Source organism: Mastomys coucha, unplaced genomic scaffold (genome assembly GCF_008632895.1).
Source record: "Mastomys coucha isolate ucsf_1 unplaced genomic scaffold, UCSF_Mcou_1 pScaffold23, whole genome shotgun sequence".
NCBI classification, from domain to species: domain Eukaryota; kingdom Metazoa; phylum Chordata; class Mammalia; order Rodentia; family Muridae; genus Mastomys; species Mastomys coucha.
In genome coordinates this window covers 47,198,763-47,219,930 of record NW_022196906.1, presented here as the reverse complement: position 1 = coordinate 47,219,930, position 21,168 = coordinate 47,198,763, and the positions used below count along the sequence as shown (strand labels likewise).

At 37.1% G+C, this 21,168-nt stretch overlaps 1 protein-coding gene across 1 annotated transcript in view; it reads left to right on the top strand.

Moving 5' to 3' along the window:
- The window catches only part of Ddx10 (DEAD-box helicase 10), a 146,283-nt gene that overhangs the window by 23,589 nt on the left and 101,526 nt on the right, over positions 1-21,168 (top strand). Inside the window, exons 10-13 of the mRNA XM_031346122.1 lie at positions 7,857-7,958; positions 11,766-11,853; positions 14,767-14,855; positions 17,421-17,877. Of these exons, the coding sequence (XP_031201982.1) occupies positions 7,857-7,958; positions 11,766-11,853; positions 14,767-14,855; positions 17,421-17,877 (736 nt within the window). The remainder of the gene's footprint in view (positions 1-7,856; positions 7,959-11,765; positions 11,854-14,766; positions 14,856-17,420; positions 17,878-21,168) is intronic.

Genomic DNA, 21,168 nt, shown 5'->3' with positions numbered 1-21,168 from the left:
AGAGTCACAGTTATTTTGAGCTAAATGAAAAATGGATCTAAATGAATAAAAAGGATTATGTAGCTGTTAGTATTATTGAAATTGCAGTGAAATTTATAGAATTATAAATGGTTAACAGCTTTCTGGGTCATAGTGCTTCTCAAAAACCTTACAATACTTCTTTTGCCTTAATAATTCTTTGTCTAGAAGTTGATCTTAAAGAAAAAAAAATAGAGATGAAATCTGGATGTGGTGGCTCTTATCTCAGGATTGGAAGGCTGAGGCAAAGGATCTTAAAGTTCTAGACAAGCCTAGGCAATTTAGATCCTGCTTTAAAAACAAGTTAAAAGAGGACTGAGGATATACTTCAGTTGAAGAATTCTTGTCCTCACATGTGAAGGTCTTTAGAACCTACCATTCCTATATGAGGACTTGAGTTTGAATCCCTGGTCCCCATTTACAAATACTTGGAAAGTGACATGCATCTGCTTTCTTAGTGCTGTTGGGTAGATCTCCAGAGCTTATTGGCTAGCTAGTCTGTTGAGTAGATGAGCTCCAGGTTCAGTAAGAGACTGTCTCAAAAAATAAGATGGAGAACAGGTAGCCTTCACATGCATACTCACATGAGCATGTACATATGGCATAGAGAACTATAAAACATGGAAAGCAGATGAATAACATTTCAATAAACTGTTGTAATATGGTATTTATAATGGCTAAGAATTGTAAATAACAAATATTAATTATAATAAAGTTATATTAATTAAGAATAGCTGTATTTGGATTATTTCTTTGGCTTATATTTCCTTACTGTTTTCCTTGTCATCAAAACAGTGTGATTTGGTACTTTTAATGGATTAGCATCTGCTTCTGATTTCAAGGCTTTGCCAGGGAGGAGTGGGTCTTCAGGCCTAAGGGCTAAGTTCTTGCTGCACAAAGACTGCTTCTCCAGGTGGCTTTATCTTTGTACCTGATCTGTGCCCATTCCTTTCCCCTCCTTCCTTTCTCTCTCCTCTCCTTTCCCTTTCTCCCATCCTTCCTTCTTCTTTGCAAACTTTCTCTTCCTTTTCTTTCTTTGTTTCTTTCACATTCAGTTTTTAGCTAATTTTGAATAAAATAATAGATATTTTTATATGTAAAGACATGAGTTTTCAGCTGAAGTGAAAAGTTTTTCATGTTTCCTAATTTTTATAGAATGTTAAGAGTGTCTAAGTGTTTTCTGATTGATCTGAATTTATACCATGGGCCACCATCAAACATGACTAATAAAAAATACTCAAATGTGTTTCTTTTAAGAACTAAAGAAGGAAGGCAGTATAATGGCAAACATTTTACAGTAGGTTGATTTGCTACAAGTTACAAAAGGAAGACTCTGAGTTGGAATTAATGACATATTAAACAAGCAGTAAGAGTTGAGACTGGGTTCTGCGTGGGACAGACTAGCCATTAAAATTTGTTTTCTCTTGAGAGCTAAGAGATATGGGACACATATTATCAGGTGTTGTGTTTACAATTACTATTCTGTGTATGTGTGCAAGTGCGTGGTATATGTGTGACATGGCCGTAGAGATAGAGGACAACTTCGTGTGCTCAGCTTTCTTTCTCCACTGTCACTTGGGTTCTAGGGGTTGAGCTCAGGTTGCCAGGCTTTGGTGGCAGGAGCCTTTACCTACCAAACCATCTCACCAGCCCTGTTTCCAGTTTCTTAAGGTGGACCTTAATATTCTGGGTTCGCATTTGGATTATTTTTCACAGTGAGCTCTTTTGAGAAGTCTTAGTGGAAATTGGTGATATAAATCCTTTCCCCATTGCCTTAATTCCCTTTAGTAAGCTTGTGGTTTATAAAATTTGGTCATGCACCCACTCACATCTGCATTTTTGTGGTCCTTTAGGTCTTAGATAGGACTGGTTATGTATGGTATCTTGTTAACATATTGGATTAGAAAGTGGCTTATAGACATTTATCTAGGTCAGTGGCATGATGTGAAAAGTGGAGACTGATTTCTTCATAGAATATATCTAGCAGTATTTTGAAATTTCTCTGTGTGAGATTAATAAGTGTTTCAGTATATCAAGAAATGATTCAAGAAAAAAAGTGTTCCAGGTTTTTAGTTTTGGAGAAGTTGGTGGAAATACAGTGTAGTAATTAGAACATGTTATGGTGAGCATTAAATGGGATCTTAATGCTTGTAGATAGTGACTTAGAACAACACTGCAATGCTGAGTCTGAAGAGAAATTTTATATATATATATGTATATATATATATGCATACATACATATACATACATATATAACTATTTTAAAGAATATTTTAATGTGCTTTTTTAAACACAGTCATTAACTTTTAAAGTGGAAGTGTGACCCTTCATGCATAAGTAACAAATTCTGAATTGATTATTTCAGATGTATAGTCAGTGAAAAGGTTAGCATATGTAATGCTTGCTTTGGTTTAAAATGACCATTAATGGTCTTACAGATAATGAGAAAGCTTCGTAGGCCATGAGACTGAATAATTGAGTTGAATAAAGGCTAAATTAAAAATTGAAACTAATTAAAATCCTGTGTTAGGCTGTAATTAAAACCAGGTTGCCAGAAAGTGTTCGCTTTTGGAATTGAACATTAATAAATAAATATAAAAATGGATTTCTTAGAAAGATTACTAAAGTTGGAGGATCTGGCTTGTTTATTGTTTGTGACTCACCAAGGAGAAATAAAGGATGGTCCAGGTGTTTATTTTTTTCAAGCATTTACTGTTTTTCTGAATTCTTTGAGTTTTTTAAATGAATTCATTGGATCTGTAACAAAAAAAAAAAGTTTTCCTTAATCCACTTAACAAATGAAGTCCTTTTAGAGATAAGCAAGTGAAGATAGTTTATAGTGATCTATACTGCAGTACATTTTCCACTTAAAAACAACTGTCATTAGGGCTTACAGGTTTTGGTACTAAAGAGCCTGAATTCTTTTATTTTAAATTAAAAATTTACAGTTGGAAATACAGAAAAATTGTAATTAGAATGAAGGCACACATCAGATAAGCCCTTTTGTGTGGGTAGTAGGAAGGCTGGGGTAGAAGACAGGAGTTTTTTATTTTTAATCCTTCACTTATCCATCCATCCATCCATCCATCCATCCATCTATTTATCTATTTATTTATTTATCTTACACTCCAGATTTTATTCCCCTCCTGGTCCACCCTCCAACTGTTCCACATCCTATACCCCCTCCCTGCCCTCATCTTCACATGGATGTCCCCACCACCTACCACCCACTCCACCAGACCTCTAAACTCCCTGGGGCCTCTAGTCTCTTGAGGGTACATCTTCTCTGATTGAACCCAGACCTGGCAGTCCTCTGCTGTATATGTGTTGGTGGCCTCATATCAGCTGGTGTATGCTGCCTGGTTGGTGGTCCAGTGTCTGAGAGATCCCGGGGTGGTCCAGATTAATTGAGACTGCTGGTCCTTCTACAGGTTTGCTCTCCTACTCAGCTTTTTCCAGCTTTTCCCTAATTTAACCACAGGGATCAACAGCTTCTGTCCATTGGTTGGGTGCAATTATCTGCATCTGGCTCTTTCAGCTGCTTGTTGGGTCTTTCGGGAGGGCGGTCATACTAGGTCCCTTTTTGTGAGCGCTCCATAGCCTAAGTAATGGTGTCAGGCCTTCGGACCTCCCCTTGAGCTGGATCCCACTTTGGACCCATCACTGGACCTTCTTTTCCTCAGGCTCTTCTCCATTTCCATCCCTGTAATTCTTTCAGACAGGAACAATTATGGGTCAGAGTTGTGACTGTGGGATGGCAACCCCATCCCTCACTTGATGTCCTGTCTTCCTGCTGATGGTGGGCTCTATAAGTTCCCTCTCCCTACTTTTGGGCAATTTCATCTAAGGTCCCTCCTTTTGATTCCTGAGAGTTTCTCACCTCCCAAGTCTCTGGTGCATTCTGGAAGGTCCCCCCAACCTCCTACCTCCTGAGGTTGCCATTCTTTCTGCTGGCCCTCAGGGCTTCAGTCCTTTTCCCTCACCCAATACCAAATTAGGTCCCCCCGCCACTCCCTAGTCCACTTTCCCTCCCAGGTCCCTCCCCACCCCCCATGTGATTGAGGTTTTATAGAACTGTTTCTTGTTCTAGAATATCAAGAGTGCTTGTGGTTCTCAAAATATTGTCTTAATTTAGATAACAAAGTGATTCCACTAGGGGACAGCAGAACCAAGCTTTTATATTTCACATGCCTTTGATATACATCTTAACAAGAAGTATGAAGCTAGAAATTGGTTAAAATTCCTAAATTGGGAAGAGTTCATGGTTTGCTGAAAATGCTCATATTATAAGGAATTACTGAGATTTTTTTTCAGTCTTTAACTTTTTGCAATCTGAAATAATAGAGAAAACCAATTTCCATAAGAATTAAGCCTAATGTGAATTTATTAGTTAAGTATGTGATAGTAACAGTATTTGCAAGTAAAATTTCTTATTCTTAAAAATTCACTTAGCTGGAAATTTTAAACTTCTACTAGCCTGTTTCTCCCAAAGAGGAAATTGCTTCCTTGTGTGGCCTTTGGCGTATGTCTGTTGATAACTGTGCTTTGAAGGCTTAATGAAAGGGTAAAGCAAATCCTTTGCTTTGTAACTTGAAGCATTGAAGAGCTGGCTGTACCAGCTGGTACAGGTCTGGTGCTTCTCAGCATGTCTTCTGCTCTCAGTCTACCACCGGGATGGTCTTCTCTGACTCCTGTGAGGGCTTCTCAGTTCACTCAGTGACAGGCCTATATAATTTCTCCACTCCTCCTCCCCACCTCTTGTTCCAGGCCAGGTATGTATGTGCCAGACATACTGTTGCCTTAGTGTCTTTTATGTTAGTTTCTGATGAAATGCATTTCCCACAGTTATCTGTGTGGCTATTTCTATCCTCCTCCTCCTCAAGGATTTCTACTCCTTTGTACCCTTCTCTTTTCTGTATCATTTATTACATTTAGATATGTTAGAGCAATTAGTTGGTTTTCTTTTTATTCTTTGCTTTTATTATTACTAGACTGTTTTATAAAGGTTTCCTTTTAGGTTTTTGTTGTTGTTGCTACTCTTTTGTTTTTTTCTACATTGGTGTCCAGTGAGCCCAAGAGATTCTCCTGTTTCCCCTTTTTCCCAGCACTTGGGTTACAGGCATGCATTTTATAACTAGCTTTTTACGTGGATGTTGGGGATCTGAACTCAGTTCCTCGTTCATGCTTGCTCAGCAAAGCATGTACTGCTTCTGAGTTCACTCATGGTGTCACCTCCTCAGCTCGTCCTCAGAGGTGTTACAGATATGACAGTTTTGATGGCTGTCAGCTATCTTATTTGGTTAGGATGTCACCTTTTTATTTTATATGCTAATAACTTCTGCCACCATACATGGTTTAGTCTAATAGCTAAAGGGAATGTTTTAAAATTTATACTATTTAGTAAATGAACATGAATAACTTTGAGTCATACAATTCTGCATTTAAACAGTGAGGAAGGTATTAACAACTAGTTTTTGAGATCCAACAGATAATTAGATAAAGAATATCTACATATTCATACTTCCTTTTTGTTTACAAGAAAATTATCTAAGAATAAAGACAAAATATTAAGTATTCACTGGTCTCTGAAAAACTGTCTTTATCCCTTGTGAAATTTGGCTGTCCCTTCCGTGTCTATTCCTAGTGTTAGACTGGCTGTTGATTCTTCAAGTTTTATTTAAGGTGTCATTATTTCTGGACAGTTGTCTTATTATATAGACTGTTAGGTTGAATTCTCTGTCATACTCTTACAGTTTCCTCTATAGTATGAACACATATAAAATCCTATATTGTTGCTCCCCCCACTCCCCACCTTCCTCCAAGACAGGGTTTATTGTATAGTCTTGGCTGTCCTGGAACTCTGTAGACCAGGCTGTCCTTGAATTCAGAGATCCACTTGTCTCTGCCTCCTGAGTGCTGGGATTAATAACTATTTTTATAGGTACTCAGCTTTGTTAGTAGCTAGCAGAATGTCTGTTTTCTCACCATTTCAACACCTGACATATCAATAAGATTTTAAAAAATTAGCCATAGTAAAATAGCTTAACATTTTGGTAAGTTTTATTTAATCTTTTTCAGTCTGTGCATACAAGGAATGCATATTTTTTTTTCTTATTGGAGTGGAGTTGAGTTTTAAAATTAATATGTGAGATAAAATTCTTTCCTTTAGTTGTTACAATAAAAAAATTCTCTTAGTTAAAGCCAGTTTTCCTTTTAACATTCAGTGATAAAATGCTATTTGCAGACAGTGTTGTAGAATCTCTGCAGAAGCATTCGAGGCAGTGGCAGTCAGGCTCTAAGCTGCTTTTCATGATCTTTCTGGCTGTTCATTTTTGTGCTCCTGCTGGGGACCTCCCTTTGTTTAGATCTCTCTTTAGTCAATCAGTCTTGTATTGTCTGGTTTCCTGTATGGTGATGTGGCATTCTTTTAGAACACCTTAGTTTTCCCCTTTCTATCTGCCTCAAGGACCTACCTGAATTTCTGTCTGCTGTGTCATATTCTTTCCTGGCACTTCTGAGTTGGTGGTGTGTGCTGCCTGTGGCTGTCCTTTGGCATTCTTTGATTGTTGTCTCCAGTCTCTTGCTTGTATGTGTTTGTCAGTTCTAATTAGGATGAGTGTTACATTGCTTGAAGACCAGCTTCTTGGTGTTCTTTAGTTTATTCCTGAGTCATAGCTTCTGAGTAAATAGGTATTTGGTCAGTTATAAAAATGTGCCCCTCAAATTTTATAGCATGAATTTAAAATAATGCTTTGAGAGTATGCTTTCTTCTGTGTACCTGAAAAATTCCCCAAATATCCCATTTGATTTCTGTTTTGTTGTTTATGTGTACCAGCTGACACTGTTTTGTCAGTAAACTGGATTCAAGCAGCCCAAACAACGTTAGTACTTTAGGAAGCCTTTGGCCTGCGTCAGTACAGATTTCTGAAGGTATGGTATAATTTAAGACTTGGCTTTAGGTGAGGGAAGACCAATTACAAGAATTGATGGTGTTTACCTGAGTAGGCCCATTTCTTTACACTGATCTGTAGGAAGATGAACTGATTTATATATTTCGTTTTCCTAAGATAGGGTTTTGCTGATAGTTCAGTGTTGCTTTGAATCTGTAGCAATTCTTCTGCCTTAGCCTTCTGTTTTCAGAAATTACAGACAAATGTCTTTATTCCTGACAAATTGATTTCTTCGGTGTACTTGGTTGCCATGTTTAATAAATAATTTTGTCATAATACTATTGTGGCTTGTGTGAAAATAGCCTCCTTGATATATCTGTATGGACCTACTTAAAAATAGCCCTTTAGGGGGGCTGGTGAGATGGCTTAGTGGGTAAGAGCACCAATTGCTCTTCCAAAGGTCCTGAGTTCAAATCCCAGCAACCACATGGTGGCTCACAACCAACCATAATGAAATCTGACGCCCTCTTTTGGTGCATCTGAAGATGACTACAGTGTACTTATAATAATAAATAAATCTTAAAAAACAAAAAATGAAAAACATAGCCCTTTTGGAGCTGGGCCTGTTGTTGCCCACGGCCAGCATGGACTACATACAAAAGCAAGGGCATCCCAGGCTATAATATTGAGACCCCTATCTCAAAAGATGAAATCTGTTTAGCAACTTTGTTTTAGATGCTAGCTCTACTGTTGAGGTACAGCCTTGAAAGTAGTGGGAATTTGAAGCAGGGCAGCCAGAACCCTACTTTACTAACATCACAGAATATTAAAAGCAGATTTTTCTAGCACTTACTAATTAAGTGAACTTGATTTCATGTCATCTACTCATTTTACTGTTAAATGTAAAGCAAAGATTGTATTGATACATTTTAAAAACTTTGCTTTTAGGTACAAAGAGGATGGAGAAGCGTTATTAATTTTACTACCCTCAGAAGAACAAGGGATGGTGCAGCAGCTTCTCCAGAAGAAAGTACCTGTGAAGGAGATCAAGTAAGAGCTACTTGTCCATCTGTGGCTGTGATAGCATGACATCATTGTGCTGATTGCCTGCACTTATTTCCTTCTTCCTCCTAAGCTATTTGACCATCTAGCTTCTCATTTACAGGGAAAAATAAAGGACTTTAAAGAAGTCTTATGAAGAAGTTTTATGATCACAGTAAATTTGAAGGAAAGTACAGTTGCTCCACATTCCCAACCCCACACATGCAGTCTTCTCCAGTATCTGCATCCAACAAATTGGAGATTTGTTGCAATTTAGAAATTATATTGAATATCGGTGTCACTTAAGAGCCCAGAGTTCATACAGAGGCCTCTCTTGTATCACTGTAATTAGCATCAGAGAGATCCACCTTAAAGAAGGAAGTACTTTGGCTCATGGTTTCAGAGGTTGTGTTGGCAAGGAGGTATGGCAGAGCAGAGCAGCTGGTCTGGTGGTGGGCTAGGGAGCTGAGAGAGAATGCCTGAGCTTGATGCTCCCAGTTTTAATGAAGTCTAGTTTAGTTAATGAAAAATTTCACGGATTAGCCCTTTACTTTTGCATTTAATGTCATTGCCATACTCAAAGTCATCTACATTTTCTGCTATGTTAGTTTGTAGAAATTGTGTGTGTGTTTATACACTAGAGGTGGATATCAGGATATCATTTTCATTGACTTTCCTACTTTGTTTTTTTGAGATAAGATCTTTAACTGAACCTGACTGTCTGGCAAGCTCCTAGGATCTGCCTGTCTCTTCCCTGACTCCTTCCCCAAATTCCAGTGCTGGGGCTTCAGGTGTGCCTGATTGGGTCCATTTATCAAATTGGTGCTTGATCTAAACTCAGATTTTCCTTCTTGTGTAATATTTTGCCCATTTAGTCATCTCCTGAGCCCTTTTCTGCCTTTTACTTATATCTGTGATTCATGTTCAAATAAAAGTATGTGCTATATCTATATGTTTTCATGACCAGTTCTAATATCATTTATTAGTAAGACTAACTCTGTTCCATTATGCTGCTGTAGTTCCTTTTTCAAAGATCTGTTGACTATATATGTGGCTATATTTTTTTTGGGCTCTGTTCTTCTTGCTTTGTTCTTTTGCCAATTACCGTCCTGTCTTGATTATTATTGCTTTATACTGTCTTTAGGTTGGAGCATGACAGCCCTGTAGCTTGTGTTTGGAATCAGCTTATTGATATCCATAAAATAACTGGCTGGTATTTGGAATGGTATTATATCGAATCTGTAGATCAAGTGTGAAACAGATTGAAACCTAACAAGATAGAATTTTCCTGAAACTGAAAAATTGTGGTTCTTGTTTGATTTCTATTGTCAGATTTATTTGGTTTTCTTTTGTAGATCTTGCTCACACTTTCTTACAGTCTTGTCTCAGAAGTTCTTCTTTCCTTGCAGCTTTAGTTTCTGCTGTCTCATGTCTGGTAAACAGAAAGCCTTTGGTATATTTGCATTCTGAAGCCTCGTTATAATTTTTATTAGTTCCACGAGCATTTTGTTCCTTTCTTTTGATTTTCCAAGTAGGTCATCAATCATTTCACCTTCAAACAAGTATAGTTTTATTTTTTTCTTCTCTAATCAGTATGACTTTAATTTTTCTTTTTTCTTTTGACTTGCTACATTAGAAAGCAGATTTCTCTGCTTTGTTCTTTTCCTTTATCATTTTATGTGGTTGGATGTTTTGCTTGCATGCATGTCTTTGGTGCTGTGTGCTTCTTTTGCTAGTGGGAGCCAGAAGAAGGATGTCAGATCCCCTGGATCTGGAATTGCAGATGGTTGTGAGCTGCCATGTAGATACTGGGAATTGAATCTGGGTCCTCTTAAAGAATGTTTATTGCTCATAACTGTAGAGCTATTTCCCCAATACCCCCTGCTTTGTTCTTGATTTTAGAGGGAAAACTAGAAGGTTCTCATTTGGATGATGTTAGCTCTAGCCTTTTTTCCTCATCTTTCTTCTAAAGAAAAGACATTCTTTTTTTTTTTTTTATGATTTTTTATTAGGTATTTTCTTTTTACATGTCATGCGATATCTCCTTTCCCATTTTCCCCTCAAAAAACAAAACAAAACAAAAAACAATAACAAGAACAAACACCTGTTCCCTCCTTCCTCCCCTCTCCCCCTCCTGCCCACCCCACCCTCTTCTGCTTACTGGCCCTGGCGTTCCCCTACACTGGGGCATAGAACCTTCATAGGGCCAAGGGCCTCTCCTCCCATTGATGACCAAGAAAAGGTTTTTTTTTTGAGGGGGTGGGTTGAGACAGAGTTTCTCTGTATAGCTTTGGCTGTCCTGGATCTCACTCTGTAGACCAGGTTGGCCTCGAACTCAGAAATCTACCTGCCTCTGCCTCCCAAGTGCTGGGATTAAAGGCATGCGCCATCACTGCCTGACAAGAAAAGACATTCTTTATTGAAGTTTTTTATTTCTAGTTTATAAATAACTTATATTTCATTACCTACCTATACTGATGTGACTAATTTGCCTGTTGACTAAATGTTGAACCTGTCATGGTCATGCTGTAGAATTATATTCATTGATTGGTTGGTCGATTGAGATAGCTAGCTTCAAATGTACTGTGTAGCTGAGGTGGTCTCCACTTCCCAAATGCTGAGATTAACCTGTGTATGTGTTGTTAGTGTTGTTTATGTGTGTGCTGTATTTGTGGTATGTGCATATGTGCCTGTCTCTCTCTGATCTTGAAGCTTGTCAGTTTGGCTACTTTGGCAGCCTAGCCAATGAGTCTTAGGGTACCGCCTATCTTTGATCTCTCTGCATCCTCTCCAGGGCTGAGAATACAGGAATGTGCAGGAATGTGTGCAAGTGTGGCAGGCACTTTACCAACCAAGTCATCTCCCCAGCCCTGACACCTTTAAAAAAATAGTGAGATAATTTTACAGAATACAGCAAAGAAAAATAAGAGAAAGACCTTCTTAGTTACAAGGGGCATAGTGGATTGAAAGGATATCTCTTGAATGAAATCTTTTTGTGGTTTCTTTCATTTCAAAGGATCATAACCTCTCATTGATGATGTATGCACTGGGCATAGTGGAATCCATCAATTTTACTTGTATTGGAGACATTGAAAACAGCTTAATTTGTCTAAAAGTAATTTGGACTAAGATAGTGGCAAGACTGATTAAGAATATAGAAGATAAAAATTGACCATAAATTGAATTGTTGAAGCTAGTAGCTTTGTATGTTTTGAAATTTTCTCTAATAATGAAGGAAAAACAGCTCTCTTTACACTTTTTGTTTCCGTGTTACAACTCTAGAATTGGAGTAATGTAATAATTGAGTTTGAAGTTAGGATAAAAATAGAGTCTCTTGTGAAATGTAGATTCTTTGCTGTAGCCTAGTTAAGCAAAATTTAATGTTTCTGATATATCTGATTTTAAATAGATAAATCGTTTTTATGTCTTAGATACTTAATTACTTGAAATAGATTTTATATATGATTTAAAAAGAAGCAATGTCATCTGCAAAAATGCCATTGAATTTCATCTTATTAATTTATGTCCTATGGTGTCTACTTTCTAGCTTTATTAAATTAAGAAGTAGCCTGTGCTAATAATGATGTTAATATAGATGGATAATGTAGATAGCCTTCTCTTACTCATCATTTGTTTGGAGAAACTTACTGTATTGTCATTTTCTTCTTTCTATGGTTATTCTTTGTCCATTGATGAAAAATAATGTTAAATACTTAAGTCAAATGAGGGGCATAAGAAAATGTTATATAATATTTTCTGTTTTGAAATATGAGATTGCTTTTTTAGTTTAACCATTATCTTTTTTTTATTAAAAAGAATCAATCCAGAAAAACTTATTGATGTTCAGAAAAAATTAGAATCAATTTTAGCTCAAGATCAAGATTTAAAGGAAAGAGCTCAAAGGGTAAGTCATTTTTAAATTCACTATTTGTTTTTGGAATGGAATTATATAAAGAAGTTATATTTCATCAATTTCTGCTACTACTATATTGAATGGCCATAACTAAGTGGTTTAAACAATGTAAGTTTTACATAGATTACTTCTTAATTTTAAAAAGTGTTTCTTGCTGGGCAGTGGTGGCAGAGGGTTCCAGTTTGTTCCCTCCCTCCCTCCCTCCTTCCCTCCCTCCTTCCCTCTTTCTTTCTCTTTCTCTCTTTCTTCCTCTTTCTCCCTCTTTCTTTCTTTCTTTTTCCCTTTCTTCCCTCCCTCCCACCCTCTCTCCCTTCCTCCCTTCTTCCTTTCTCTCTCTCTCTTTCTTTCTCTCTCTTTCTTTCTTTTCTTTCTTTCTTTCTTTCTTTCTTTCTTTCTTTCTTTCTTTCTTTCTCTCTCTTTCTCCCTTCCTTCCCTCCCTCCCACCCTCTCTCCCTTCCTCCCTTCTTCCTTTCTCTCTCTCTCTCTTTCTTTCTTTCCTTCCTTTTTTTTTGTTTTTGTTTTTTCGAGACAGGGTTTCTCTGTATAGCCCTGGCTGTCATGGAACTCACCCTGTAGACCAGGCTGGCCTCAAACTCAGAAATCCACCTGCCTCTGCCTCCCAAGTGCTGGAATTAAAGGTGTGCACCGCCACTACCTGATAAAGTATTTCTTAATATTTAGCTGTGTATAATCTTATTTGAGGCACAGAGGATTTTTATATTTAAAGCAGCCTGGTATCTAGTCTACTTAATAAAACTTAACTTCCTTTTTCAATGAAATTGTTTTAAGTTCTATTGCATTTACTGACTGGAAGATTAATATTCTCTTGTGTTAGGCTAAATTTCTAGATGGCATAGCATTCTTGCAAATTATCTTCAGAAATAAAATTTGAATCTTGATATCCTTGAATTGCTTTTGTGAACTAAAAAAGGTCTTAAGAAATTGCCTACACTTACAAATTTTACTTATGATGTACATCTGACATTTTGTAATGTGTGTACATTCTGGAATGGCCAGGTCAGACTAATTAATCTTTAGATCAGGAGAAATGTTAGAATTAAAATCCACATGATGCTGAAAATGCTGGTAGTGTTGTGATGACTAGCAGGTCAGTTGTTTACAGACCAGGAAATACAAAATGCTGCAAGGATATTTCATGGTTTGCGCATATGGAAAGTGAGCCTCTAGAACAAAGATTATAGACTAGCACACTGAAATGAGCGGTGTGACTTGTTGCTGTCACACATGGGTTAGCAGAATGGCTGTATTCCGGGCACCAGCAGGCTGTTTGGTTTCAGAAAAGTGACTTTCCAGCTTTTGATTATAATCCGGATGGAACAAAACCTATAAGCTTGGTGTTATTTCTTGTGGGTGATTGCAGGAGAAAATACCACTGAACCAACATTTTTTTTTTTTAATGCTTCTGGAGACAGAAAATGGTTTGGGAGATTTGTTCAGTAGAAAAGATTAATTTCTTTTCTACATTACATTAACTAAATGTAGAGATGTAGAAGAAAATGTAAAGTTTAAGACTTTAAAGTTTAAAGTTTATGGACAGAAGGATTAAAATACACTTAATAAAAATTATGTATGTATATATTCTTGTGTATGCATGTATATACATGTGTATGAAGGCCAGAGGTCAACTTATGGATGTCTTCTTCAAACATTCTCTACCTTATTGTTTGAGACAAGGTCTTTTATTATACCTGGAGCTGTGCATCAGGCTAGACTTAGCCTAGCTGGGCTGCATGTTTAGGGATCCTTCTGTTACTGGCTCCTCAGTGCTGGGATTATAGGCACATTTCCTATGTCTGGCCTTTTAATGTGGATACTGGTTATTCAGACTCAAATTCTCATGCTTGTGTGGCCAGTACGTTACTGACCAAACCATCTCCCTGTCCCCATAAGAATTATCCTTAAAGTAAAAGTAATCTCTTAGATATATTTATTATCTATTTGTTTTATAGACAGATAGGAACAGGGTGGCATATCTCTGTCATAAGCATAGCTTTATGTAAAAAAATGGAAGTAAGAATTTTTCAGGATGATAGTAATGTATATTATATGTAATTATTTGAAATTATAACAAAGGGAAAACAATCTGTCAAAATTTGTCTCATTTCTTATAGTGAAATTTTATTTTGTTGAAAACTTAACTTTTGCCGGGCGGTGGTGGCGCGTGCCTTTAATCCCAGCCCTTGGGAGGCAGAGACAGGCAGATTTCTGAGTTCAAGGCCAGCCAAAAAAAGAAAACTTAACTTTTGACTGCTACAGTTATATTACTAACAAAAAGCATTTATTTGTGTCTATTCTATTTCAGAAGATATTCTGTGTTCTATGTAAATGTTCTCATTGGCATAACAGTGACTTAGGAGACACTGTTATGTTTTTGATAGATGAGAAAATTGCCATTTAGAAAAATGGTGTTTGCTCAGCTAATAACATATGCAATCAGTATAGATGCTCTATCTGTATTATTGCCCATATTGCCCCCATTGCACTTATTATATTTGAGTATTACTAATTAATATTCAGTAGATTTTGGAAAGTTGAGTAAAAATATGAATTTTCTCCTTGCAGTTAAGACTTCATGTAGCCCATTCTGTCTTTGAATTTCCAATCCCTTTGCCTCTCCTTCCTAAGTCCTGGAATCACAGGCAGTGCACCACCATGCTCAGTCGAGGTGATATTTCTTATTGTCTTGGACTGGTGGAATAAAATGAAAAATCTTTTCTAATATTACAGTTGTAACAGCTTATTTCTCTGTGCATGCAAAATAGAGGTTTATTGATTTGTTTTGTGTTTTTTCATTATTACTGAATGTTCTTTACTACAATGTAGTTTTCTATTTTGGTTTAGCTTAATCTTCAACTTCTATTACATTGTGTTTTTATTTTACAGTGTTTTGTCTCCTACATACGTTCAGTATATCTTATGAAGGATAAAGAAGTATTTAATGTCAGCAAGTTACCTATTACTGAATATGCACTGTAAGTATTGATAATATAGCTGCAATAAAGTTATATGTCCATAGTGTGTTCTCTAAGAGCCCTAGTTTAGATCATTCTGCTTTAGAACAGTCCATTGAAAATTTGCAGAGAAGTATATTAAATGAAGTCTAGAAAATTAGTTTGTATTTAGTTGTTTTAAGTTCTGCATATTTTTTTCATCTTGCTACTGCTGTGTACACTTCAGTTACTGTTACAAGATTAGTGACTCAGGTTGCCAAATAAGGAATGACCAGCTGGTTTTGTTTGAATAGTTCAGAGATTACAAAACAATAATAACCTTTGAATGTAAAAGGGTAGAATCAGCTCTCTTTGAGGGAGTCTTATCCATGGAAAATGCTCCTTGATAGAATCCTTTAGAAGTACACGAGCGTCATCATACTTCAATGTTTATCTTAGGTTTTCCAGATAAAGTATGTTTTAGGCAGGGTCTGTATGTGTAGCTTGCTTTCTAGGAATCTTGAGTACCTTCTCTTTCAAATTAGGTTTAATAAAGAAAACTGGAAAAATATTTTGAGGATTTCATACCTGAGAGTATAATATATTTGTATCCTTTCCATTTCCCCTTCATAGCAAAAAAATTGACCATGGTAAACTGCTGTTTTCTATTCTGTGTTAGATTATATGCTTAATATAACATAATCTGTTAGTGTTAATATTTTAAAATCCTTGTGTTAGATAACAGTATAGGACAGTGTTATACAGCATTACTATTTTAGTAATGTGTGGGGAACCGTGTGTCATGGATAACATACTCTTGTTTCCTTATGTTTATTTATCAGCTCCTAGTTTCAACATTTTTAGTATTACCCAAAGATTAGGCTTTTTAGCTACTTTTGTATTCTGTGTGAACTTCAGTGTTTTTTATTTTGGTTGTTGCAGCTAGAATATTCACAAATGATGGGCACAGGTTTTGAATACTGCAGGGACATAATTAGAAGTTGTTTTGTCCTATCAAATTAGTAAATGTTGTGATTGCCATTGAAGACTTGCTTTTGATGAGGTCTAGAAAAGGTAAACAATTATGTTACACTTAAGTGATCAGTATATTTTAATTATGTTTTTAGTTTATGTTGATATTCAGATGTATGATTTTCTTGAGGTGTATTTCCTCTCGAAGCCTATGATAGCTAAAGCAGTTAGTATGTCTATAGGATATCAGGTTTAAAAAAAAATGTACTAAAGAAGTACTTTTGAGTGCCCAGTGTATGTAGGTCATTGTATTCAATGATAAAATTATACATACATATATACTCTTATCTTCAAGGAATTCAGGTTTTAGTTCCTGAGAAGTATAAATATCACTGTACTGTCTTACGAGAAATCCTCTAGGATATGCAAACTTATTGTCCCATCCTTCCTGTTACAACAGTAATACAGTAATGGCAGAAGGGTTACCACTGTTGCATATTCATTACTTTAACTTCATTGTACCTGTTCATTAACTCTCTAACGCGGTTACCATTGTTGTATATTCGTTACTTTAACTTCATTGTATCTGCTCATTAACTCTCTAACACGACTCTGTTATCTAGACATTCTCAGCCATTCCGTTTTTTTCAAATGAGAAAACTGTTTAGAGAGGAGACTATTCCTGAGATCACACAACTAGTAAACGACAGAGCTGTGCCTGTTGAACTTCAGCAGTTCTGAGTTTGTGCTCTTCAGTATTGAACTTCTCAGCTTTTGTTGTGCATTACAGAGGAAAAAAAGTGGATAAAGTTGCCATTTATTTATTGACTTATTTATTTTGTTTGTTTATTTATCTTGGTAGACCTGGGGACCACTATGTAGCTAAGTCTTCCCTTTAACTCATCTGCCTGCTTCAGACTCCCAAGGGCTGGGATTAAAGAGCAAAGGGTCATACTTCACCTTTGCTGTTTTAAAAGTTGTATTTCCTTATACCAGTGGGAGTTTAGTGAAAATTGTTGGCTTTGATTGCGTAAGGAAACAACCAATCTTAAATAAAATCTTGTTCTAAGGGTGGAAAAACAAACAAAAAACCAATAAGATTTCCTTCTTTTAGCTCCTTTAAAAAGAAAAATGCATTTTTATAGCTGTGATTATGCCATATTCTTTTTCAGAAGTCGGATGTGAGGCAGGGATGATAGTATATGTATTGTGCTCTGTTCTTTGAAAATGACTGTTTTCCATTCCTCAGCCATGCCTTTTCAGGTTTATGTAGTAGCTTATGTTTTTGCAAAGTACCTTCATGCAGTTAATCGGCATCTCTGTTCTATGTTGTGAGGAAGCTGAGAGTTGAATTTGAAGTTGGGTCTGGTGCACGAGTGTGATCATCTTGTTTCTATTTGAGTGCTCTTTATTTCATACTATTTCAGTTCTGGAAGGAGAGTGAGGTATCTAAAACATTTTCCGGACAAGTATTCAGTTCATTTTGGCTTGTCTTTTGGATCATTTAATCTGTCAGAATTGATGTGTCTTAGAGAGATTTTTTTTTTTTAAAGGCCTTGGACATAGATCTGTGGAGAAACTTTCATAATACCACAAATATACCATCACTATTTTTGTTCTTTCCATTTTTTGAAGGTCTCTTGGTCTTGCTGTGGCACCACGGATAAGATTTCTTCAGAAAATGGAGAAACAGCCCTCCAAAGAATTGGTAGAGAATCAAGTCACTGAAGCAGTTCAACCCAGGGCTCCCCCCCTCACCAACGATGAAGTAGAAGAATTTCGAGCTTATTTCAGTGACAGAATGTCCATCCTTCACAAAAGTGGGGAAAGACTAGAAGAGATGGAACACAGATTGGCTAGTGGTGATAGTGACGAAGAACAACAGGATGAAGCGACGGAAGAAGAAGAAATGGAAGATCATCTGAGAAAAGCAAGAGAGCCTCACATTGAGGAGGCACAGGTCAAAGAAGTTCCCATGCAGTTCTTAGACAGAGATGATGATGATGATGAAGATGGGCCCGATTCTGACTTCCTCACAGTGAAGCGGCGTGATGTGTTTGGGTTGGATCTTAAAGAGAATGAAGCACTGGAGGTAAGTGAACTCCAAATGGAGTCTTCATTAACATTGCATTGAACTTTTAAATTTTTGGAGCCAATTGACACGACAATATTGAGTCTTTTGATTCTATGAATACGGTAAGTTTTCTATTTATTTAGGTCTCTTTTACTACTTTTTAGCAGCTGTTGAATTCCTCTACACTTTCTTTCTTTCTTTTTTTTTTAAAAAAAGATTTATTTATTTATTATATGTAAGTACACACCCCAGAAGGGGCATCAGATCTCATTACAGATGGTTGTGAGCCATCATGTGGTTGCTGGGATTTGAACTCATGACCTTCGGAAGAGCAGTCCGTGCTCTTAACTGCTGGACCACCAACCAAATAGTATATACATGGAGGGACCCATGGCTCTGGCCGCATATGTGACAGAGGATGGCCTTGATGGACATCAGTGGCAGGGATGGCCCTTGGTCCTGAGGAGATTTGATGTCCCAGTGTAGGGGAATGCCAGGGCTGGAGGGCGGGAGTGGCTGGATGGGAACCTCATAGAGGCAGGGGGAGGGGATGGGGGGGTTCTAGAGGGGAGATCTGGAAAGGAGATAACATTTGAGATGTAAATAAAGAAAATATTCAATAAGAGGAAAAAAATAAAAGCGAAAAGCCCTCCTCTACATTTTCTAACTTAAAAAAATAAAACACCTAAAGTACTTTAAAAATGTATATTTATTCATTTATCTGTGTGTATGTATGTACACATACATGCATGTGCATGCATCTGTGAGTACGTGAGTGTGTGGATTCCCCCGGTGGCCAGAAGTCATTTACAGAAGTTACAGGTGGCTGTGAACCTCCCATTGTGAGAGCACTGGGTCTAAGCTTGGGTCTTCAGGAAGAGCAAGTGGTCTTAACTACTGACCCGTCTCTTCAGTCCCTACAACACTTGACATTTTAAACTATAATTTTTAAAATGTTATGGTATATTTATCAGATATGACAAGCAGTTTGGGGTCATCAAAGAGGTTTTGGGACACTGGTCAAGGAAAATTTTTTTCTGTTCCTTCATATTGCCTAGTATTATATTCAAACAAGAACACTGAAATGGAAGTAATTGACACTTTGCTTTTGTTCTTGAATTTCTAAAATGAGCGTTTTGTGGGTTCATGTTAATATATTTTAGTTCTTTTTTTTTTTTTTTTTTTTTTTTTTTTAAGAACATTTCTTCTTTTTTTTTCCAAAGATTTATTTATTTATCTTATGTATATGAGTACACTGTAGGTGTACAGATGGTTGTGAGCTATCATGTAGTTGCTGGGAATTGAACTCAGGACCTCTGCTCGCTATGGCCCTGCTTGCTCAGGCCCAAAGATTTACTTATTATGTATAAGTACACGATAGCTGTCTACAGGCACACCAGAAAAGGGTATTAGATCTCATTATAGAGGGTTGTGAGCTACCATGTGGTTACTGGGATTTGAACTCAGGACCTTCGGAAGAGCAGTCAGTGCTCTTAACCGCTAAGCTATCTCTCCAGGCCTATTTTAATTCTCTTTAACATCTTTTGAAGGTAGTTGCTGTGATTTCAGCTTTACAATTTTAATCATCTTCTCATTTTAACTGTTGACAATTTCTAAGGATTTAATTTTTATATTCCAGCCATTACTTTTATTGGAGGTTGCTTTTTTATTGTATTTTTTTAAGGACAGACTTCATCAGAACTGAACAAATGATACATCGAGTGGGAAATAAAATTACTGCTTAAGCGTGGGAGATTAAGTGCTTTCATAGATACTGTTACTTTTGCTCAAGTTTATTTGCAGAGTTGTGTTTGTAGATACCATACCAATCTGTTAGAGAATTGATTCATTAATTGCAATCTAAAATTTTAAAATCTTTTTTTTCCTTTTGTCTCCTTGGAAAAAAGAAAAATTGCCAAACTGTTAGAAGTTTGGGGTCAATGGAAGTAGACAGGAATTCAGATAACATGGAATTTGTTTAGTGATTGTATAATATATATATATATATATATATATATATATCACTTATAACTATAACAATAGCTATTTGACACTGTATATCAGATACCTTTGTTATAAAAAAGTCTCATTATCTTTTTGCTTTTATTTTTTTCCTCTTATTGAATATTTTCTTTATTTACATCTCAAATGTTATCTCCTTTCCAGATCTCCCCTCTAGAACCCCCCTATCCCCTCCCCCTGCCTCTATGAGGTTCCCATCCAGCCACTCCCGCCCTCCAGCCCTGGCATTCCCCTACACTGGGACATCAAATCTCCTCAGGACCAAGGGCCATCCCTCCCACTGATGTCCATCAAGGCCATCCTCTGTCACATATGCGGCCGGAGTCATGGGTCCCTCCATGTATATACTATTTGGTTGGTCGTCCAGTCTCTGGGATCTCTGGGGCTCTGGCTGGTTGACACTGTTTCTCCCTCCATGGGCCTGCAAACCTCCTCAACTCCTTCAGTCCCTTTTCCAACTTCTCCATTGAGGACCCCGTGCTCAGTTCAATGGTTGGCTGCGAGCATCTGCCTCTGTACTTGTCAAGCTCTGGCAGAGCCTCTCAGGATCAGGCTTCTGTCAGCAAGCACTTCTTGGCGTCCACAATAGTGTCTGGGTTTGGTGACTGTATATGGGAAGGATCCCCAGATGGGGCAGTCTCTGGCCTTTCCTTCATTCTCTGCTCCACACTTTGTCTCCATATTCCCTCCTGTGAGTACCTCCTTCTAAGAAGGACCAAAGCACCCACACTTTGGTCTTCCTTCTTCTTGAGCTTCATGTGTGGTCTATGAATTGTATCTTCTTGGGTATTCAGAGCTTTTGGGTAATATCCACTTATCAGTGAGTGCATACCATGTGTGTTCTTTTGTGATTGGGTTACCTCACTCAGGATATTTTCTAGTTCCATCCATTTGCCTAAGAATTTCATGAATTCATTGTTTTTAATAGCCGAGTAATGCTCCATTTGTGTAAATGTATCACATTTTCTTTATCCATTCCTTTGTTGAAGGACATCTGGGTTCTTTCCAGCTTCTGACTATTGTAAATAAGGCTGCTATGAACATAATGGAGCATGTGTCCTTGTTATATGTTGGAGCATCTTTTAGGTAAATGCCTAGGAGTGGTATAGCTGGGTCCTCAGGTGGTAGTATGTCCAATTTTCTGAGGAACCCCCAAACTGATTTCCAGAGTGGATGTACCAGTTTGCAATCCCACCAACAATGAAGGAGTGTTCCTCTTTCTGCACAACCTTGCCAGCATCTCCTGTCACCTTAGTTTGTTTATTTATTTATTTATTTATTTTAAAA